Genomic DNA, 19,029 nt, shown 5'->3' with positions numbered 1-19,029 from the left:
ATTCCTAGGTAATTAGTGAACATTTTGAGAGCATGAAAATAATGGGCATTATGTAAGAATACGTCTCAAAGTTTTATTTTACATTTTATGTCCTTATCAGGTGCTCAGAAGTGTGACAACTTTGCAGAAAAAAGGCCCCTCCTTGGTGTCTGTAAGAGCACTGGATCTTCTGGGTAAGGGAAATTTAAAATTCTTTGAACCCTTATTAAACGTTTATATTGTGATTTCAGAGGGGAACTTTGATGACCCATTTGCTGAATGATCTTAAGATGACCACTGTCTTTTCAGTTAATGCATCTCTTCACTTTGAACTCCTAACTGCAAGGAAAGCTGGGAATGATTAAAGTTTTATCAGTAAGGAAGACGATTAAAATGGACATTAGGCTTGGCAACTGGTAATCCCTGTCACATGCTTTCAGCTCATAATGTGCACTTCATTTTATTTTATTTAAAAAACATTTTTTTCTTTATTGATTTTTTTTTTTTTTGTTAGTCCTCACTCGAGGACAGTTTTGTATTTATCTTCAGATATAGCGGGAGGGAGAGAGGGAGAAAGAGAGAGAGAGAAACATCGTTGTGAGAGAGACACATCGAGTGGCTGCCAACCACACAACCCCAACCAGGGCCCGGGGACAAACTGCAACTGAGGTACATGCCCTTAGTGGGAACTGAACTCGGGACTTTCCGGTTTGTGGGCCGATGCTCTAACCGCTGAGCCAAACCTGCCAGGGCTCTTTATTGATTTTTAGAGAAAGAGAGGAAGGGAGAGAAAGAGAGAGAGAGAGAGATAGAAACATCGATGAGGGAGAACATCGATTGGCTGCCTCTTGGGCCCACAACCTGAATATGTGTCCTGGCCGGGAATCAAACCTGAGACCTCTTGGTGCATGGGTCAATGCTCAACCACTGAGCCGCACTGGCCGGGCCATAGTGTGCACTTTAGATCGTGGACACAGAGGCGAAGGGAAGAATGTGTTAATGGTGTAACATGATTAGATCTTAGAGTCTTAATTGTGCTTTCTAGGGAAATGGTTTGACTACATGTGTTAGAAATGTAAATGTTGGGGTTGAAGTAGGTAAAAATTTATCATGTACTTAGCACTATGCCAGCATACAAAAAAGCATGAAAACCCAATTCCTTGCCCCAAAGATTAAGGATGTGGCTGGGAAAAAATGTATAGCACAGAAAATAATTATGAAATAATGATGTCTAATAGGAATTCAGCAAAGGTAGAGATTAGGATGCGTGGATTAAGGGCAGAAGGCGTGGATTAAGGGCAGAATGTGCACAATATGCCGGATCTAAAGGAATGGAACATTTTGCAGTACATGTGGAAGAGTAAGGACTTCCAAAGTAGGTTATAAAGTGATAGCAGTAGAACAGAAAGTGGTATAAATACATTTAAGAACAATGGAAGTTTGTGACTTGGAACTAAGGTCATCTGCAAAATAGGAGAAACAACCATTTCAGTGCTCTGGAACTCAACTGATGGCTTACAACAATCTGAAGAGTGTTCATGTTGGAGAAACTGGTAAACTTTGAGTATGAACAGTGGTAATCTGTGGCATTCATGCCTGGAGTTGCTCCCATCACACTCCACCCTTTTTTCCTTTCAACTTGGTTGATTCTTCAAGGGTGGGGAAGGTCATGAGGACTGGCACTGTCCCTTCTATGGTTGGAAGATGCTCATTGAACTTGGATGAGGTGTTGCCATGCCTAGCAGCAGTGTCCGTGGGAGTTTTGGTTTTGGGGGTGTATGAGTTGTGAGGGGGGTGGCTTCCTGTATGTGCAGAGAATCCATCAAAGGGTCCAGGGGAAACTAAAATCTGGGAGGCTTGAAAATGTTCTGAATGTTGAATGTGCTCCCCTGTCCACACATAGATTCTTTTGGAATGGATGACAGCCTATATTAACTTAGAGTATTTGAGCAAATTCTTTGTTGAATCATTGGCTAAACCACTAAGCTACATGGACACAGGGGCAATAAAATAAAAATAAGAATTAAAAGTAAAACTAAACAGAGGCATTAGTGACCTCACATTGTGGTGGAAGACAGATTTCCAGAATTGTTACATTGTGACACATGCCAAAATACAGGAAAGTGTGATATATTGGTGTGTGTGGGGGGGGAGGCAATAGAAGCTGTTCTGATGGTCTCCAATGTTAAATTCTACAGACAAAGATTTTTAAAGCAGCTATTATAAATATATTCTAAGAGCTAAATGACCCATGTGTCTAGAATTAAAGGAAAGCATGATAATGATGACTCAACAAATGGAGAATCTCAATAGGGAGTTAGAAATGGAAATTCTGGAGATGAAGAGATACCAAAAGAGAAATATCAAACTTCCTAGAGGAACTCAACACCATATTCAAGTCAGCAGAATAACCAGGGAACTGCTGTGTTGACAAGGGAACTGAAAGAGAAAAAGCCACAGAGGAGGACAAACTGCCATGGTTAAGGGAAACACAGTTCATTTCACTTTTCCTGATGTTTATTTAGCCCTCTGTAATTCAGGTGCATGAAGACCCTTGGAAGCCCCTCAAAGAGATGTTTGTGGAATACTCAGCTACTTGCTGTGCTTGGCATGTAGTTTTTGAAAGATGTTTCTTATCAACCCTGCTAACTGAATTCTTAAGGAGGTTGTTTATATTTCTGTAGGATCTATTCATTGAGATATCATTTTATAAAAAAATAATGTAAAAAACAGGGTAAGGTGATTATAGATATTTAGTGATGAGATAATTTACTGAGGGGTGAATTTGATGGCATGTGTGTTGTATTGATCAGGGTTCTCCTGAGAAGAAAAACCAATAGGGTGTGTGTGTGTGGAGAGAGAGAGAGAGAGGAAGAGATTTTAAGAAATTGGCTCACATTCTCTCTCTCTCAAATCAATTAAAAAAAAAAAAAAAAAAAAAAAAAGAAGCTGGCTTCACATAGTTGTGAAGGATGGCAGGTGCAAAATCTGGGGACCAAAAGAAGAGTTGCAGTTCCAGCCAGGTGGCAGAGTTCCCACTTCCTCCAAGAAAGGTGCTTTACTCAAATTCTAGTAACTTAAATGTTTATCTTATCTAAAAAAATACCTTCACGGAAACATCTAGAATAATATTTGACCAAATCTGGTTATTGTGGCCTAGCCAAGTGACACATAAAATTAATCAGCACAGCGGCAATGGATATAGTCCTGATTAAAATAGCGTTTGCCTAATAGGGATTGGAGGCAAATATTCAGATGTCCACTCTGTACCAGGTCTGTTAAATATTTTCCATTGTAGCCCTGGCCGGTTTGGCTCAGCGGTTAGAGCGTCGGCCTGCGGTCCGGAGAGACCCGGGTTCGGTTCCCGCTAAGGGCACGTTCTTCGGTTGCAATTTGTCCCTGGCCCTGGTTGGTCGTGCGGGTGGCAGCCACTCGATGTGTCCCTTTCACGTCGATGTTTTTCTCTCTCTCTCTCTCCCCCTCCCACTCTGTCTGTGCAAAAATTGGAAAAATGTCCTCGGGTGAGGATTAAAAAAAAACTTTTTTTCCCATTGTATAGCATCATTTAATCTTGCAGTAAGCCTGTGAAGGAGATTGGATTATCTTCATCTTGTTTACAAGGAACCTGCCTCCAGGAGAGGCTCAGTCCCTGCCAGTTGTGGGCCCAGGCCTTTGCCTCACTTGCATCTCCAGATTTTGGGGAAATGTTTTAAACTGAGGAACCATATGTTAACGAACCAGCCTGTTGACATCTTGAAAGCTAGCGGTGCATAAAATTTTAGGACCTCTTCCCCCTTTGGAGAAGTACAAGACATGTCATTTACCATGTATTTCCCTGGCAAATGCTTAATTGAGTACCAGTTAAGTAACGGACATTGTCAGTTACTTATATTCACAACTATTAATGCTTATTAAATGATTCTTGGGGAAAGCCAAACTTTTTTTTGAAATATAATTTTCATTTTTATAAATTTATAGTACCTTCTCAAAGAAGTGGGAGTTCTTATGGAAATAATCCCAGTTCTTCCTCAAATTTTATTCTTTAGATATAAACACATTATGTGTTAGCCCACAATTTAAAATACTGGCTCAGTTGGCCTGCAGTCTGGAGAGACCCGGGTTCGGTTCCCGCTAAGGGCATGTACCTCGGTTGCAGTTTGTCCCCGGTCCTGATTGGGTTGTGTGGGTGGCGACCACTCGATGTGTCCCTTTCACGTCGATGTTTTTCTCTCTCTCTCTCTCTCCCACTCTATCTGAACAAAATATCAAAAAATGTCCTCGGGTGAGGATTAAAAAAAAAAATACTGGCTCATATTGCATTCATGATAGTCATTAAAATGCCACTTATTTTGATATTCTAGTGATGTGTTCTTTAATTCTTTCGTGTGTGTGTGCGTGTGCGTGTGTGTGTGTTTGTAAGAGGCAATTCCATAATCATTCTAGAGAAGCCATTTAAGGTCTTGGATGGAGATAATGTTTATTTTGCTACTGATCCAGGGATTAAGTCAGTGCCTCGAGTAACAATTTGAGGAAGGGAGAGGAAGTATGGACAGTATACTAAGGAATATACACTCTCTTATGAAACTAAAGTTCATTGTATATAGTATACTAAACAGTTCCAGTAATGTAGCTGTTTGTGGTTAGGATCTTATTGCGTATTATAAATAATTGCAAAAGAGTAATATATTGTTCAACAGCTGACTGCAGACCTTGAAGAATGGTTACTCCAGTGTACTACCATCATGTTACACACAATGCATGGATTGGAGATGTGATGTTTACATAGAGAACAGAGAATATTGGAAGTAGAAAGAACCCTGAAGATATGTAATTTAATTGCAGAGATTCCCCTCATATATCCATTTGGTAGTGGGAAGTTCTTGTAAGAGTGAGAACATTACTTTATTTCAATTGGTTAGGGATCTCTTACCCTTTATTTCAATACACCTTCTGTGGTTGTATTTCCAAGGTTGAATTTTAATAATCGGAAAAATAAAAACATTTGGCAACCAAAGACACACCCATACATAAATGTCTGTTATCTTAAAATTATTTTAGAAAAGCAGAATTATTTTATAACTAAGTAGGAGTAAATACTTAATTTCAAATTTAAGGACTGTTTATTAAATAAATACAATTAATTCACAGTATTAATATTTTTTCAATTTTGTTATAAACTGCCCAGAAGCTCAGTTTGGATTGGTAGAATTCCAAGGGGTGTTTGGAGCCACAGCCCCAGAGCAGTGGTCACCTGGGAGGAGCTTAAGCACACTTGCACCTCCTACCAAAGAGACTTAATTTCAATTTATATCTAAAGTAAATAAGGATTATTTTAAATAGTACTGGAAGGGAGATTGCTTGGGATAATAGGGATACAATGTTTCTTTTTGTCATGAAATGTCAGGGAGTCCTCACGTATGATACAAAGTATTTTCAATTTTGACCAATTATCATCCTGTTGTGTTTGTGATGTATGATGGAATCATAGTTTGGGCTGGTTTTCATTGACACACAAAGATTTATGTCATTCTTCCAGCCTTTGGTGCTCCAACACATTCCTTGGCCTGCCTTCAAGCACCAAGTCTGTCACTAGCCCATATCGCTGGTATTTTTCACTTCTGTGAGTCCTGTGCAGTTTCTTCTAGCTATCTGTGACTCTTTTCTGCTTTCAAAATGGGCTTTAAGTACATCTTTGGTAAAGCATTTATGCAGAGACCTGCCACGTTTGCAAAGGTGTTTTTATTTTATTTATTTATTTATTTATTTATTTTCCACATCTTTATTGTTGGATGTAAAATGTATTACAGATGTTCCACATTTTTCCCCCATTGACCCCTTCCTCCCCACTTCCGCCCCCCTCCCACCTTTTCCCAAACTATTGTCCGTGTCCATTGGTTATGCATATAAGTTCTTTGGTTTATCTCTTCCCATCCCCCCAACCCCTTTCCCTTTGAGGTTTGTCAGTCTAGCAATGAATTTGTGCTTCTTAATCCCTTCACCTTTTTCACCCATTCCCCCAACCCCCTTCCCAACTGGCAACCAACAAAATGTTCTCTGTATCTATGAGAATGTTCCTGTTCTTCCTGTTCATTTTGTTTGCAGATTCCATTGTTGATAGATATGTATTCATTGCCATTTTGTTTGTTCATACATTTTATCTTTTTCTTTAAAAAGACCCTTCATCATTTCATATAATAACGGTTTGGTAGTGATGAACTCCTTTAACTTTTTCTGGTCTGGGAAAGTTTTTATATGTCCATCGATTCTAAATGACAGCTTTGCAGGATAGAGTAATTTTGGTTGTAGGTTCTTGCTTTCCATCACTCTGAATATTTCTTGCCACTCCCTTCTGGCCTGCAAAGTTTCTTTTGAGAAATCAGCTGACAGCCTAATGGGAACTCCCTTGTAGGTAACTAGCTGCCTTTCTCTTGCTGCTTTTAAGATTCTCTCTTTGTCTTGAACCTTTTGCATTTTGATGATGATGTGTCTTGGTGTGGGCCTCTTGGGGTTCATCTTGTTTGGGACTCTCTGTGCTTCCTGGACTTGTATGTCTGTTTCCTTCACCAAGTTAGGGAAGTTTTCTGCAATTATTGTTTGAAATAGGTTTTCAATTTCTTGTTCTCTCTCTTCTCCTTCCGGCACCCCCAAGATGCGAATGTTGGCACGCTTGAAGTTGTCCCAGAGGCTCCTTACACTATCCTCATTTTTTTGGATTCTTTTTTCTTTTTGCTGTTCTGATTGGGCGTTTTTTGCTTCCTTATATTCCAAATCGATGGTTTGCTCCTTGGATTTACGTACTCTATTATTGAAGCTATGTAAATTATTCTTTATTTCAGTTAAAGCCTCCTTCGTTTCTAACTGTGCAGCGATTATTTCTGACTGGTCCTTTTTTATGCTCTTGAGGCCCTCACTGAGTTCATTGAGCATCCTTATAAGCAGTATTTTGAACTCAGCATCTGTTAGGTTGCTCATCTCCATTTCGCTTAGTTCTTTTCCTAGGGTTTTGTTCTGTTCTTTCATTTGGGACCTGTTTCTTTGTCTCCTCATTTTGGCTGCCTCCCTGTGTTTGTTTCTGTGTATTACTTAACGAGAGGTATGGGGCTATCTGAGACCAGATGCTGCTCGTTTGAAAGAATTTAGGAAAAACCTGAAGCAGGATCCAAGACCGGCCAATCCTATGGTTAAGCAACTGGCAACAGCTTGGGTGGGCCTGAAAGTTGGGTGGGGCGGGGCGGGGCCTCAGGGAGTCAGCAGGGCGGGGCTACCAGTGTGAGCCAGGTTGCTGGAGTCCCAGATATGGCGACTGTCTGCCGCCCCAGGGAAGGGCTCACCAAAGGAACAAAGGCCTCTGACAGCACGTTTGTCCCCGAGGAAGCCCCCTCTCCAGCCCTCGCTCCAGTGTCAAACAGCTCAGTTCTTCCCTGTATTTCTCTGGTGCCCCTCGAGCTGCCTCCCCTCCAAGCTTAGAGGGAGAGAGTCGGATAAGCGCCGGCCCTTTAAGGAGCTGCCTGGGGCTCCAGCCGCCTCAGCCTCCCTGAGCCTCAGTTCCTGCTGGTTTTTCCAGCCAGAAGTTATGGGGACTTCTCTTCCTGGCACTGGAAACCTGAGCGGGGCACCTGGTGTGGGACCGGGACCCCTCAGTCCTCAGGAAGGACCTTCCTAGTCGCGGGAGCCTCCTGATTTTTATCTGCCACACTTGGGTGTGGGACCAGACCGGCAGCGCCGCCGCTGCCACCCCTCGCGCAGCCGCCCCTCCTACCGGTCTGGATGTAGCTGCTTTTTTTTTTTTTTTTTTTTTTTAATTCCGTAGTTGTAGGACTTCCATTCAGCTTGATTTCAGGCAGTTTTGGATGATGGTTGTTCTGTAGGTTTCTTGTAACTTGGATGTGGTTGTGGGAGAACATGATACTGCGTTTCCCTACGCCACCATCTTGACCGGAAGTTCGTGAATTCTTTCGGCAAAGGTGTTTTTAAAGAGATGGGTCAGCATACTAGAGTATCTAGTCTTATGGATGGTTGATGGGTCTCTTGACTTAAACGTTATCATAGAACCACCAGAGGCCTCAGAGCATGCTAAATCTTGAGGAAATAAGATGACATTACTAATAATTTTTATCTACTTTTTCTCGTGTGGCTTATTGATCTTATATATCTCTATATATCTAGCAATGTTACCACTGATCTTAGTAAAGAAGAGTCACTCCCATGAATGTTAATTATGGAATATTTACCAAGTTCACTTACTCACTTGAAGCAAATTTTAGTTTTCCTGTAGGAGTGAGGCAGAGAGCCAGGATTTTTTACATTTGACTCATACAGTTTAAAATACATGCTTGGAAAAATAAAATAAAATAAAATAAAATACATGCTGGACACATCTGTAAAGTGATACACATCTCGTAAAATTTTAATCAGAACATTTTTTAATGTATTTGTTTAAAAATATATAGTATCTGACACATGGACAAGTGGTGTGTTGTAAGATCATGTTTACAGACATTGTTGTATATTTCCTTGTGATCCTGAAATTGGTACAGATTTCAAATAGCCTATAAAAATTGCTATATGTAGGGGACTAGACCTAAGGAATGTTGGTTTAATTTTTTTTTTTTTAATCTTCACCTGAGAATAATTTTTGATTGCTCTTTAGATAGAGTGGAGAGAGAGACATCAATGTAAGCAATACATCGATTGGCTGCCTCTCACGTGATCCCCACTGGGGCCGGGGATCAAACCTGCAACCTAGGTACATGCCCTTGACTGGGAATCAAACCAGCCACCCTTTGGTCCATGGGCTTATGCTCTAACTACTGAGCCAAACTGGCCAGGGTGGTTTAATTTTTTTTTTAAAGAACTGTCTTTGTTACTATTATGTGATATATGTATTTTTTTTAAATCCTCACTCGAGGACATTTTTCCATTTTTTTTATTCAGGCAGAGCGGGAGGAAGAGAAAGGGAGAGAGAGAGAGAGAGAGAGAAACATTGACGTGAAAGGGATACGTTGAGTGGCTGCCATCTGCACGACCCAACCAGGGCTGGGGACAAACTGCAACCGAGGTACATGCCCTTAGCGGGCACCGAACCCGGGTCTCTCTTGACCGCAGGACGAAGCTCTAACCGCTGAGCCAAACCGGCCAGAGCTGTGATGTATTATGTATTCTTGAAAGCTTGTGCTGTTAGGGTCCTGGCTGGAAACAGAGGACATATTCATATGGGATAGTTTGAAGAGAGTTAAGATAAAGTGAAACGTGGGGGCTGAGATCCTTTACTATTTCTAAGCAAGGGAAGAGAGCCATTAGAACCTGTACAGAGAACCATATCGAGAGGGTTATTTGACAGAAACTGTGTCCTCTGATAGATGGCTTCATTCTATCTGCAATAAAGCCAACACTGGAGCAGCCAGGACATTCCAACCTTACTCTGGTTTCTCCAGATGGCTCTCTCTCGAGTTAAACCCAGCCAGAAACCAGAGACTGGGTTCTGAAGGTGGGGGGAGCCCACTGATGCTATTCGTGTTATGTGGGTCAGGCAAGGAGCAGGGTACAGATATGCAGAGTGCATTTGGAGGCGTAGCACCTTATATTCTGCCAAATTTCAAACTAAAACAGGTCATGGGGATAAAAGGTGTGGAGGAAATTTATGCAACATTGCAGCCATCGCAGTAATCCTTATTAAAAATTAGAGTATGGAAGGAAATGTTTATATTATTAGTAAATATAGAATTTTACCTTAAAAGGAAGCAAAGGTACTTTGGCTGCAGGTAGAAGGGAGAGTTGAGACTGTTAAATTAGGGAGAAAAGAACAAAATGGACAAAGACCAGGTAGAAACAAGTTCTAAATACATTGTAGCCTGAGCACATGGTCATACCATGCCTTGAAGGACCTGGTTTCTTCCTGCTTTTTTTTTGGCATTCAGTTGAGATTGTATACTTTATATTTAGTTGCTGTTATATATTGTAGCACAGCTGTTAAAATGCTGTCAATTTTCTTTATTAAAACACTTTCCTTGATTTATTGACATAATGTCCCAGTCAGAATAATATATTTTAGCAGAAATAGCAGATAAGACTCTAACGTGTGTGTTACAGTTTGAGTTATAATTGACATACAATAAACTGTGTTTGCTTCAAGGGTACAATTTTATATATTACCCCCCAAGGATGCTTCATGTCTCTTTATAATCCACCCCGCCACTCCCAGCTCCTTTTCCTTAGGTAACTACTGATCTACTTTCTGTCATTATAGATCAACTTGCATTTTTCTAGAGTTTTGTATAAATGGAATCATGCAGTATTCATTTTCCCTTGTGTCATGCATTATATTTATTTTGAGATTCATCCTTGTTGTTGCGTTTATCAAAACAGTTTATTCATTTTTATTGCTGAATATTACAGTACATGGGCATATCGTAATCTGATTATCCATTCAGTTGTTGGTGGATATTATGCTTGTTTCTAGGTTTTGAGTTTTACAAAGAATTCTGCTATGAACATAATATTAAAGTCTTTGAAGAGACAGATTTTATTTTCTCTTGCATAAATACCTATGAGTAGAAATACGTTAGGTGTATGTTTTGCCAAAGTGGTTGTCCCATTTTACATTCCCACCAACATTATATGAGATTTCCTCACCAACACTTGGCTTTGTCAGTCTGTTTAATATTAGACATTCGAATAAATATGTAATGGTTTCTCATTATGGTTTTAATTTGCATGTTACAATTTTTTTATTCTCAGTCCTCAATTCAGTTAACTCTTTTTTTTTTTTTTTTTTTTTATCCTCACCCGAGGACATTTTTCCATTTTTTTGTTTAGATAGAGTGGGAGGGAAAGAGAGGAAGAGAGAGAGAAACATTGACGTGAAAGAGACGCACCAAGTGGCTGCCACCCGCACAACCCAGCCAGGGCCGGGGACAAACTGCAACTGAGGTACATGCCCTTAGCGGGAACTGAACCCAGATCTCTCTGGACCACAGGCCAATGCTCTAACCGCTGAGCCAAACCAGCCAGGGCCAATTCAGTTAACTCTTATTTCATACCTTCGTATGATTTGACCATTCTGAGTTTGTGGATTTCTGATTCGTAGTTTTGTTTCATATCTCTAATTGTTTATTTAGCTATAGACGCATTACCTTACATAATGGCTGTTGAAAAGATAGACCTAATTTGACACCATTTTTTTCTTTTTGGTTTAATGAGATTGTTGCATAAAACAGGGTAATTGGATATGAATTAAGAGTAATATTTCTACATGTGGTTTCAGGCCAAAACACCATCACCAGTTTATTATTATTATTAATATCAGAACAATATTATGTCACAATACTGCATCAACAACTTTGAAATGTACACTGTTTCGAGGTATTTCAGAGATGTCTTACAATGAATCGTTCTTCGTTCTTCGCAGTCACAGCTCTTGATGTTCTTGTGTAGTCCCTGCACATTTGACTCTCAGGTTGTTTGTGTGACTTGCTTTAACCAATGACGTATCAGTAAACATACCACAAACATTTGCATACTGTGGCTTCCTTTGTTTAGTTGCCACCCTCAACATCATGTGAGGGCAAAAGTCCTATGGAAAGAGACCTGACCATCCTCGCTTTCCCAGCTGAGCCGAACCCTCAGCCAACTTAGTTGTGTAATACGAGCCAAGGAGAGAATAGCAGAACTGTCACCTGCCCAATCCAAAGAATCATGAGAAATAAAGTGGTTATAGTTCTAGGCCAGTATGATTTCTAGTCTCCATACAGCAATAGGCACATGAACCACGTTAGTCATTGTTGTGTATACCTAGTGGGAAGGATGATGTGGTAGCACCTTCATGACTAGTCTGTCGTTTACGGTCACAACTTCCATGTGTTCTGGAACACTTTTGATTTCAGTTTTTATTTTGTCCCAGTTTTCCTTTTTTTCTTCTCTACTATAACTTCATTTTAGTGGTTATTTGGAGAGCAGGGGATTCATGAGTACCAAAAAGGTTAAACAGTTGGTGAGGAGAAATGGTGCAGATACAAGTGAAGCAAAGGAAAAAAGGCTTTAATGATGCTCTTATAAAGAGGATTGAAAACAAACAGAATAAAATGAAGTGTATTTTCTTTTGAGTTAGCTTACTCTACTGAACTGGTTGTATATTCTAGGAAGTTGCATCGTGCCATGAGAAATAATCATGGTATTTGAGATACCGGAAATGTATATAGTGTATTAAGTGAAGAATGAAGCCAATGGTGGATTAATATTATAAAACCAGGAGATAGCTGTTAGTCTTCAACTTTGTACTTTTTTTATATGAAGATTTCTCTTTAAGGCTATGTTATGTTTTTTTTTTTTCATAATATCAAAAAAAAGATGATTCTCATGATTCTGATGTTGAATGTCTACCTGAAAGTAGATTAACTTTAGTAGTGACCTATAATCTGTATTTACTTTCAAATTAATGTTTATTATATAAACTTATTTTTAGTATTCAATGAACATATTTTTCTTTCCCTGTGAAAATATGGATTGGAATAGAACTCATTATAGTTTTTGCCATTAAGAGTAATGGAAATGATTTTCCACATAATGCCTTTTCATTTAGCGGCAGAGTTTTCAGGAACAAATTAAAGTTACTAAGTGAGGCATGCATGTTCGGGTAATTATGTTGTGCTATTGTGTTAAGTTTTTTTATTTTGTGGGAATTTGGGGGCTATTTTAATTAAGATAAAACTGGTTTCCCAGTAGTTTTGTGTGAATGTTTTTATTCCTTTTTTTTTGGTTCATAATAAACTCAGTATGATTTTTCTGAGCAGCATTAACAATCAGTTTTATAGAGATTAGGGGTTGTGGATGGAGAGGTTTGGGTGCTTCACCTGGTTTCCTAGCAGGAGTGTGTCTTTCTGTAGGTATAGTGAAGTATAGGGTTTCTTTAATAAATGGTAGTTTGGGGCAATGGCTTCAGTTCTTCCTCTGGTTTTCTGATAAGTTCCTTGGCCTCAGATCTTTCTTCTATTTTTTCTTTACCAGTAAACTCCCAAGAATACACCGCATGTCTGATGTGATTCCTCTGATAGGCATCTCTGGTCCTGTACATCCCCTGACTTTTGAATAATTAGTAGCTGAGGATTTGATCCAACTGATATCAGACTTTTTTTTTTTAAGCATTTCCCTATTCTCTTGCTTCTGGGAGTAAATCCGTGGTGATTTTGTCTATGCTCTGCCAGTATTAGAAACATTGCACTCCCTCCTTATTTTTCAAGTAATCCCTGCTCAGCTCTGGGCCAGCTCAGGAGAAGGCTCTGCCAGTTTTGAATATTTAAGCCTCTCCTCCCCATGTTGGCTTTTCTCTCTCTAGTTATGTTGCAATATGATTTAGGGTTGATTTCATTTGCTTTCCTTGTTGTTATGTATTATTTTTCAAAGATGTTTGGAGATTCAGAGTTAGGTGACCATACACACACATACACATTGGTTGAAACATTTGGGTTGTATTCTTTTTATCTGCATCTTGCTTACTTTTGCCTCTTATTCATATATTATGTTAGGTTTTATTTAACAATGAATATTAGTGCTATCTTATGTACATTATCCTATAATATGTGTATCATGTTAATATATATTTTAAAATATTGATGATAAGAGGGAAAAGCTTACAGCTTAAAATAGGCCCTCAAGTGCTGCCAACAGATCTCAGGATCTGATGTTCAGCTTCACAAGACTTGTATGGGAGAATGTTGGCAAGGCGAAGGTGAAGAAAGCACTTGGGAAAGACTTGTTTCCTAACGCTAAACTTGTTGAGAACAAAAATTAGCCACAACTTTTATGAAAATGAGACCATCTCTCCTGTGTGTTGCTATAGTAGTGGCGTTGCCAAGAAGTGTATTTTCAAGAGATATGTCTTATTCTCGTCACGTGGTTCTACCTGATTTTAACAGAAGTCCTTGGGGGAACAAATCCCACACTAATTTTGAAACCTTTCTTCAGAAAGTAAGTGTTGAAACTCCATCATAACAATGAATTGAGAGAATGATACACCTCTTTTCTTGGATGTATTTCATGTGTTTAGGATCTGTACACCTAAATATTATTTTTTAAGAAGATAATGACTGTTGAGTCACTGAAATGTGGTTGGTGCCATGTGAAATGCTAGTGTTGTGGATATATTATGTTAGTTATCTAAAACCTAATCTCACCTGCTATTTCAAATTTTTAAAAATGTGGCTACTAGAAAATTTAAGATTACATGTGTAACTCGCTCTTTCTGTTGAACTGTGTCGCTCTAGCCTTGCTTTGGGCTCAGTAGGTAAACATTTGAACTCTTTCCGACTCCTTCTGTGCTGTAGACCATCACAGTTTCCAGTTACATGTACAGGTCTGTAGGTTCATCTCTCCCGGGCTATAAGTTAGGAAATGTTACAGGTTTTTCTAGAAGTTTGACGTAAGGAATGTGTGTAAGCTTCCAGGCAGATCTGGACACTAAGATATTCTGGATGACGTTGGGCCTTCAGTGGCAGCCTTTGTAGTGTTTAACTATAACAGGATCTCTACCTATAGTGATATTTATGGTTAATTGATCTGATTTTCATTTTGGGTTCTATTATTTTCTTTTGGTATGCATTTAGCCTAATGTTGATACTCTGTAATATTCTCTGATCCTCCTGAACCCAGGGGTAGAGTTATATAGAATAATGGAAAGACCAAAGACTGGAGACACACAGACCTGGATGTGAATTATTAGCAGTAGAAACCAAATTATTCAACAGTTATCAGGTTCAGTTTCCTTATTTGTGAAGTGGTGTGCTCATAAGTAACTATTGCCCTGAGTTCCTTTGAGATTAAATACGGCAATATTTCAAGTGTTTAGTAAAGTGCCAGGCCCACCTTAGGTGCACCTTGTATTATTTGCGTCAGAAAGACCGAAGCGTACCCAGGGAACACTCTTTACCAAAGACGTCTTTTCCTGTACGTATGAAGAAGAAATACATATCAGGGCAGATAAAGCCATCCTGTGTGACTGTTGGAGAAATGTGGCTATCCAGCCATAAGAAATATGGCTTATCCAGTGCTTGTGCTACAGGGTTGTCTGACTCTGTGTTCTAGCCCAGTACCCTATCTAGTCGTGTCTCTGATGAATAGGAGCCCTTGACTTTCATTGGAAAATGGTAATTAGTTTATATTCCCTCAAAGACCCTCGCGTTATATTTACATATTTATGTTTTTATTGAGATATAATTGAAACATGACAAACTGTACCTAAAGTGTACAGTGTGATACATTTTGACATTTGTATATGCCCATGAAACCATCACTCCAATCAAGATAATGAGCATATCCATCACACACAATAGTTTTCTCATGTACCTTTATAATGCATCCCTTCTGCCCTTCCTGGCATTCAGTAGAAGCAGCATATTTTTATGTAGTAAGTGCGTCTCTGAGTATCATTGAATTCTTTTTTTTGAGAGATACTTCGCTGTCATGTAGTTTAAGGTGACTTTAGTTATATAGTTAAAAACATAAAGGTGGGAGTCTTGAGTTCAAAGTTGTTTTTTCTTTTGCTCTGCATCTTAAACTACAGGCCTTTCAAAAGTGAAGCTTTCCATCTAGAACCAGTGCATAAAACTACTAACAGGCTTGCAGTTTCTCTGTGTAATCATTTCAAAACAACAGTTTTTTCAGCCACCTAAAGGATACAGTCTTGACATATAAATAGAAAACAGATTGAGTTTTTGGCTGATATTGCTATACTGGTTTAAATGTTCGTTCAGTCAGCTTCAGGCTTAGATTACAAGATTTGCAAATTAAAAGGAAAACCAAAAGGGAAAGAACATCTGCATAGATTCTGACTTTGTGGAATTCCATACAGGCAGACTTACTCCGTTTCTGGTGGGACGGGGCATGTGCACCGTGAATAAGCCTTGAAAAGAGATCAGTTGTATTGTGACAATCCAAATACAAAACTGATGATGTAAATGAGGTAATTCATTATGGAGATCTGTGGCAGTTTCCCAGTCAAGTATAATTTCACAATTTTGGGTGGATAATATTTTGTTGATGTAGCTATATGGTATTTAGACAGAATAAAATCTTGCTAAATGTCACCAGTTTTGTAACTTGATGATTTTCATGAATCAAAGTATTGGGATTTGAGAAAGGTCATTTGCTTTAACTAAGACTTAAATATGTTTTAATCAAAGACTATGTCGATATAATGGACAGTAAATTACTACACAGTTCAGTGAAGATGTAAAGAATCCTTGCTTGCTACTGGATAAATCATAGCTGTGTATGTGATTTTAAAATATTTGCTTTAAATTACCTAGGCTGCCATCTCAAAGAAATGCTTTATTAAAAATTTTTTTCTCTCTCTCTTTCATTCTAAGAGGAGTTTTACATTCTTTCAAGGAATATATATGGGTACTGACTACATTTCAACTGTTGTTACAGTATCTTCCTAGTATTCCAATAATTGAACACATTTAAATAGGATTTCTTTAAGCTTGAGAAATGTAAATCCAACTGTAATGGTACAAAACATGATATTGTTACACAAGTGTAGTTGGAAAATTTCCCTGAAAGATGGCAGAAATCCTTGAAGCCACCCAGATCATGAGGGAGGGTAAAGGACAAATAGGAAGCCTTGGATAGTTACTTTGTGGGAAAGGTCATGCTAAGTGAAATGGTAGAGGAAATTGTTGTTTTTGTTTTTAATGCTAAAAGATTTGGGGTTTTGTATTTGTGCAGGGTGGTACAGAGGGCCACAATTTCCTTGTTTATTTTTATGTGTAAGGCTGTTAGTCATATCTTAGGTTACAGAGGACCAAATACTTGAAGAGAATTTGAAAAGATGAAAAAAAAATCTTTTGGACTTATCCTTTGCTAAAATATCTGAAAAAATTACGAACGACTTGAATATTATTTTATGTTTATAAACAGTATTATTTTACAAATAGCTTTCTGGTCTTAATAAGGTAGTGTCACAACCATAGAATTCTAGAGGCAAGATTTTATTTTTGTTATTTGAATATATATTTTAGTATTAACTGATTTTATTCCTTGTTGGAACGACTTGTTATAACAAGTGGTTTTTCTTAGCATTCAAGTAATTTTATTAACATCGTGTTGTTCAAACACAGTATCCAAAGGTTAAAACAGTTCCTGTGAGATAACTGGCGTGTTGATTGGAGCCTCCTGGTGTGGCTGTGGGTGAAGGTCTCCTGGAGGGGAATGAAAGCCGGGACACAGACCCAGAGGGTTATTTTGAGCGCACCTTGGGAGATTTTTTAAAAACTTCCAAGTGCTTAAATGTGTGGTATATTTCGGTTTTACCACGTATTTAAATATAACACTTCATATTTCTCTTTGGAAACAATAATTTATAATAAATTTGTATGTTGTAAAAGAACATTTTCTGTTTTAAACTGTTTTCATAGTAGTCTTTTTCATTTCCTTGAACCATTTCATGGGACACATCGTGCATGCATCTGTTTGTCAGTGTTGCCCCTGCACCGTCCTCACGCAGGGAAATAAAACTGCAGTTTGTGCTGGCCAGGGAGCTGGCTGGGAACAGCTGCAGCGCATGCTTGTGTGCGCGCTTCGCAGACGCAGCAGCACAGTCGGAAAAATGATAATGCGCCCTCCGCTCCCCAAGACCAAACGGCGGCCGCTGGGCCGGTTCAAATTATTAAACACTGTAAACGCCATAACGTTAATTACAAGAGGAACAAACTCTACAAAGATAAATGTGTTTTCAATATGACTCTTAGGAGGGTACAGTAGAAAGCAGTGACTAGAGAGGAAATTTATTTCTGGCAGGACTCTAGACATGGAACTGTGGCTGAACTTTTTACCCTAATTACCTCCTGCTAATGCCTGCAGCGGTCTGGAATCAAAGTGGTGCTTCGGGCCCTGGAAATTCTCTGATGTGGCAAACGTTTGTTGTGTGAGGAGGGTTTCTTAAGAAAAAGCAGAATATTGTGACAGGATTTAAAAAAAATTTCTCAGTTACCACCCACCTCACTTGTTGCCTACAAAAATAGAGTAATTGTTTGCATCTGTGTGTGCTTTTTTACCCCCCCCCCCAAGAAATAACTGTTATAAATCAATGTGACATAGATCCAGTGAACTGAGGCTTGCCCGAGGTAGGCTTGTTTTTTTGTTTTGTAAAGTTTCATCTTTATTTTAAAATGTAGGTTCAAAATGTGAAGAAGTTATTTTTGTGAAGTGAGAAGAAACATTCTGCCCATTTTTACGGAGAATTTGGATGTTAAAGTATGCTTTTCAAAATGAAGTCGAGCCACTTTTGTAGAGTCAAACTGATAACTATTAAATTGCTTAATCCTGGAAGTTGAAATGGGCATTTCCAGTTCCCATTTCAGCCTTACATTGGACTGGGACCAGAATCTTAGAGACATTTCTCTGTAGCTTCACATCATTCCACTTATCTGTCATAAAAACTCTGGCTTCTATACATTTTTGGGAAAAAAAAGAATAACTTTTGTGAAAAACAGGAAAAGCACCTGCTTTTCATCCTTTGCTGTTAGAATCAGTGTTTCTATACTGTATATAGCATAAATACGTTGGTTGTGCATGTTATATAGTATTCTAAAACAATCCAGATTTCAGTTAGTCTGCCCTTGTTTCCTATGAATGTCTGTGTTAAGTTGTATCTTCAGCTCCAGCCCATTACTAATCTTCTTAAATCCTTTTAGATAATTATTGAAAAAGAAACAAAAACAAATTTCACTCTTTTGAAATGCAAATAAATTCATGGCTTCACGTGGGTAGACATTTATTTTGGCAGTCTTTTATTTAGGCATTGTATGGAAATAGCATTAGTTTGTAAAGGTAGCATGTTATTTGTTTTTTTGTTTCTGGATAATGAAGAGAATTTTTATTCCTCATAATGAAATTTAAAATTTCTTATAAGGTTGTGTCAGAAAGACACAACTTGCTGTGGTTAAGCTGTGGTTACAAATTGCTCTAATATAACCTTAGTATTTTGTGTAGTTATACTTTTGCATTGTATCGATGACCATTCATAAAGTAGTTTTATTTGTGAACTGTGAATAAGAG

At 38.6% G+C, this 19,029-nt stretch overlaps 1 protein-coding gene across 14 annotated transcripts in view; it reads left to right on the top strand.

Moving 5' to 3' along the window:
- Positions 1 to 19,029, top strand: part of BCAS3 (BCAS3 microtubule associated cell migration factor) — a 517,634-nt gene that overhangs the window by 78,520 nt on the left and 420,085 nt on the right. For all 14 annotated transcript variants that reach the window (XR_004960281.1, XR_004960283.1, XR_004960284.1 and 11 more), the window contains exon 7: positions 101 to 173. Coding sequence is in view for 9 of the 14 variants with exons in the window: in XM_036268042.1 (XP_036123935.1) it covers positions 101 to 173 (73 nt within the window). In the remaining 5 variants the exon portion in view is untranslated. The remainder of the gene's footprint in view (positions 1 to 100; positions 174 to 19,029) is intronic.

The sequence above is a fragment of the Molossus molossus genome, unplaced genomic scaffold (genome assembly GCF_014108415.1).
Source record: "Molossus molossus isolate mMolMol1 unplaced genomic scaffold, mMolMol1.p scaffold_m16_p_19, whole genome shotgun sequence".
Classification (NCBI taxonomy): Eukaryota; Metazoa; Chordata; class Mammalia; order Chiroptera; family Molossidae; genus Molossus; species Molossus molossus.
Note: the sequence above shows the minus strand (reverse complement) of the source record. Positions and strands in the feature narration are given on the sequence as shown.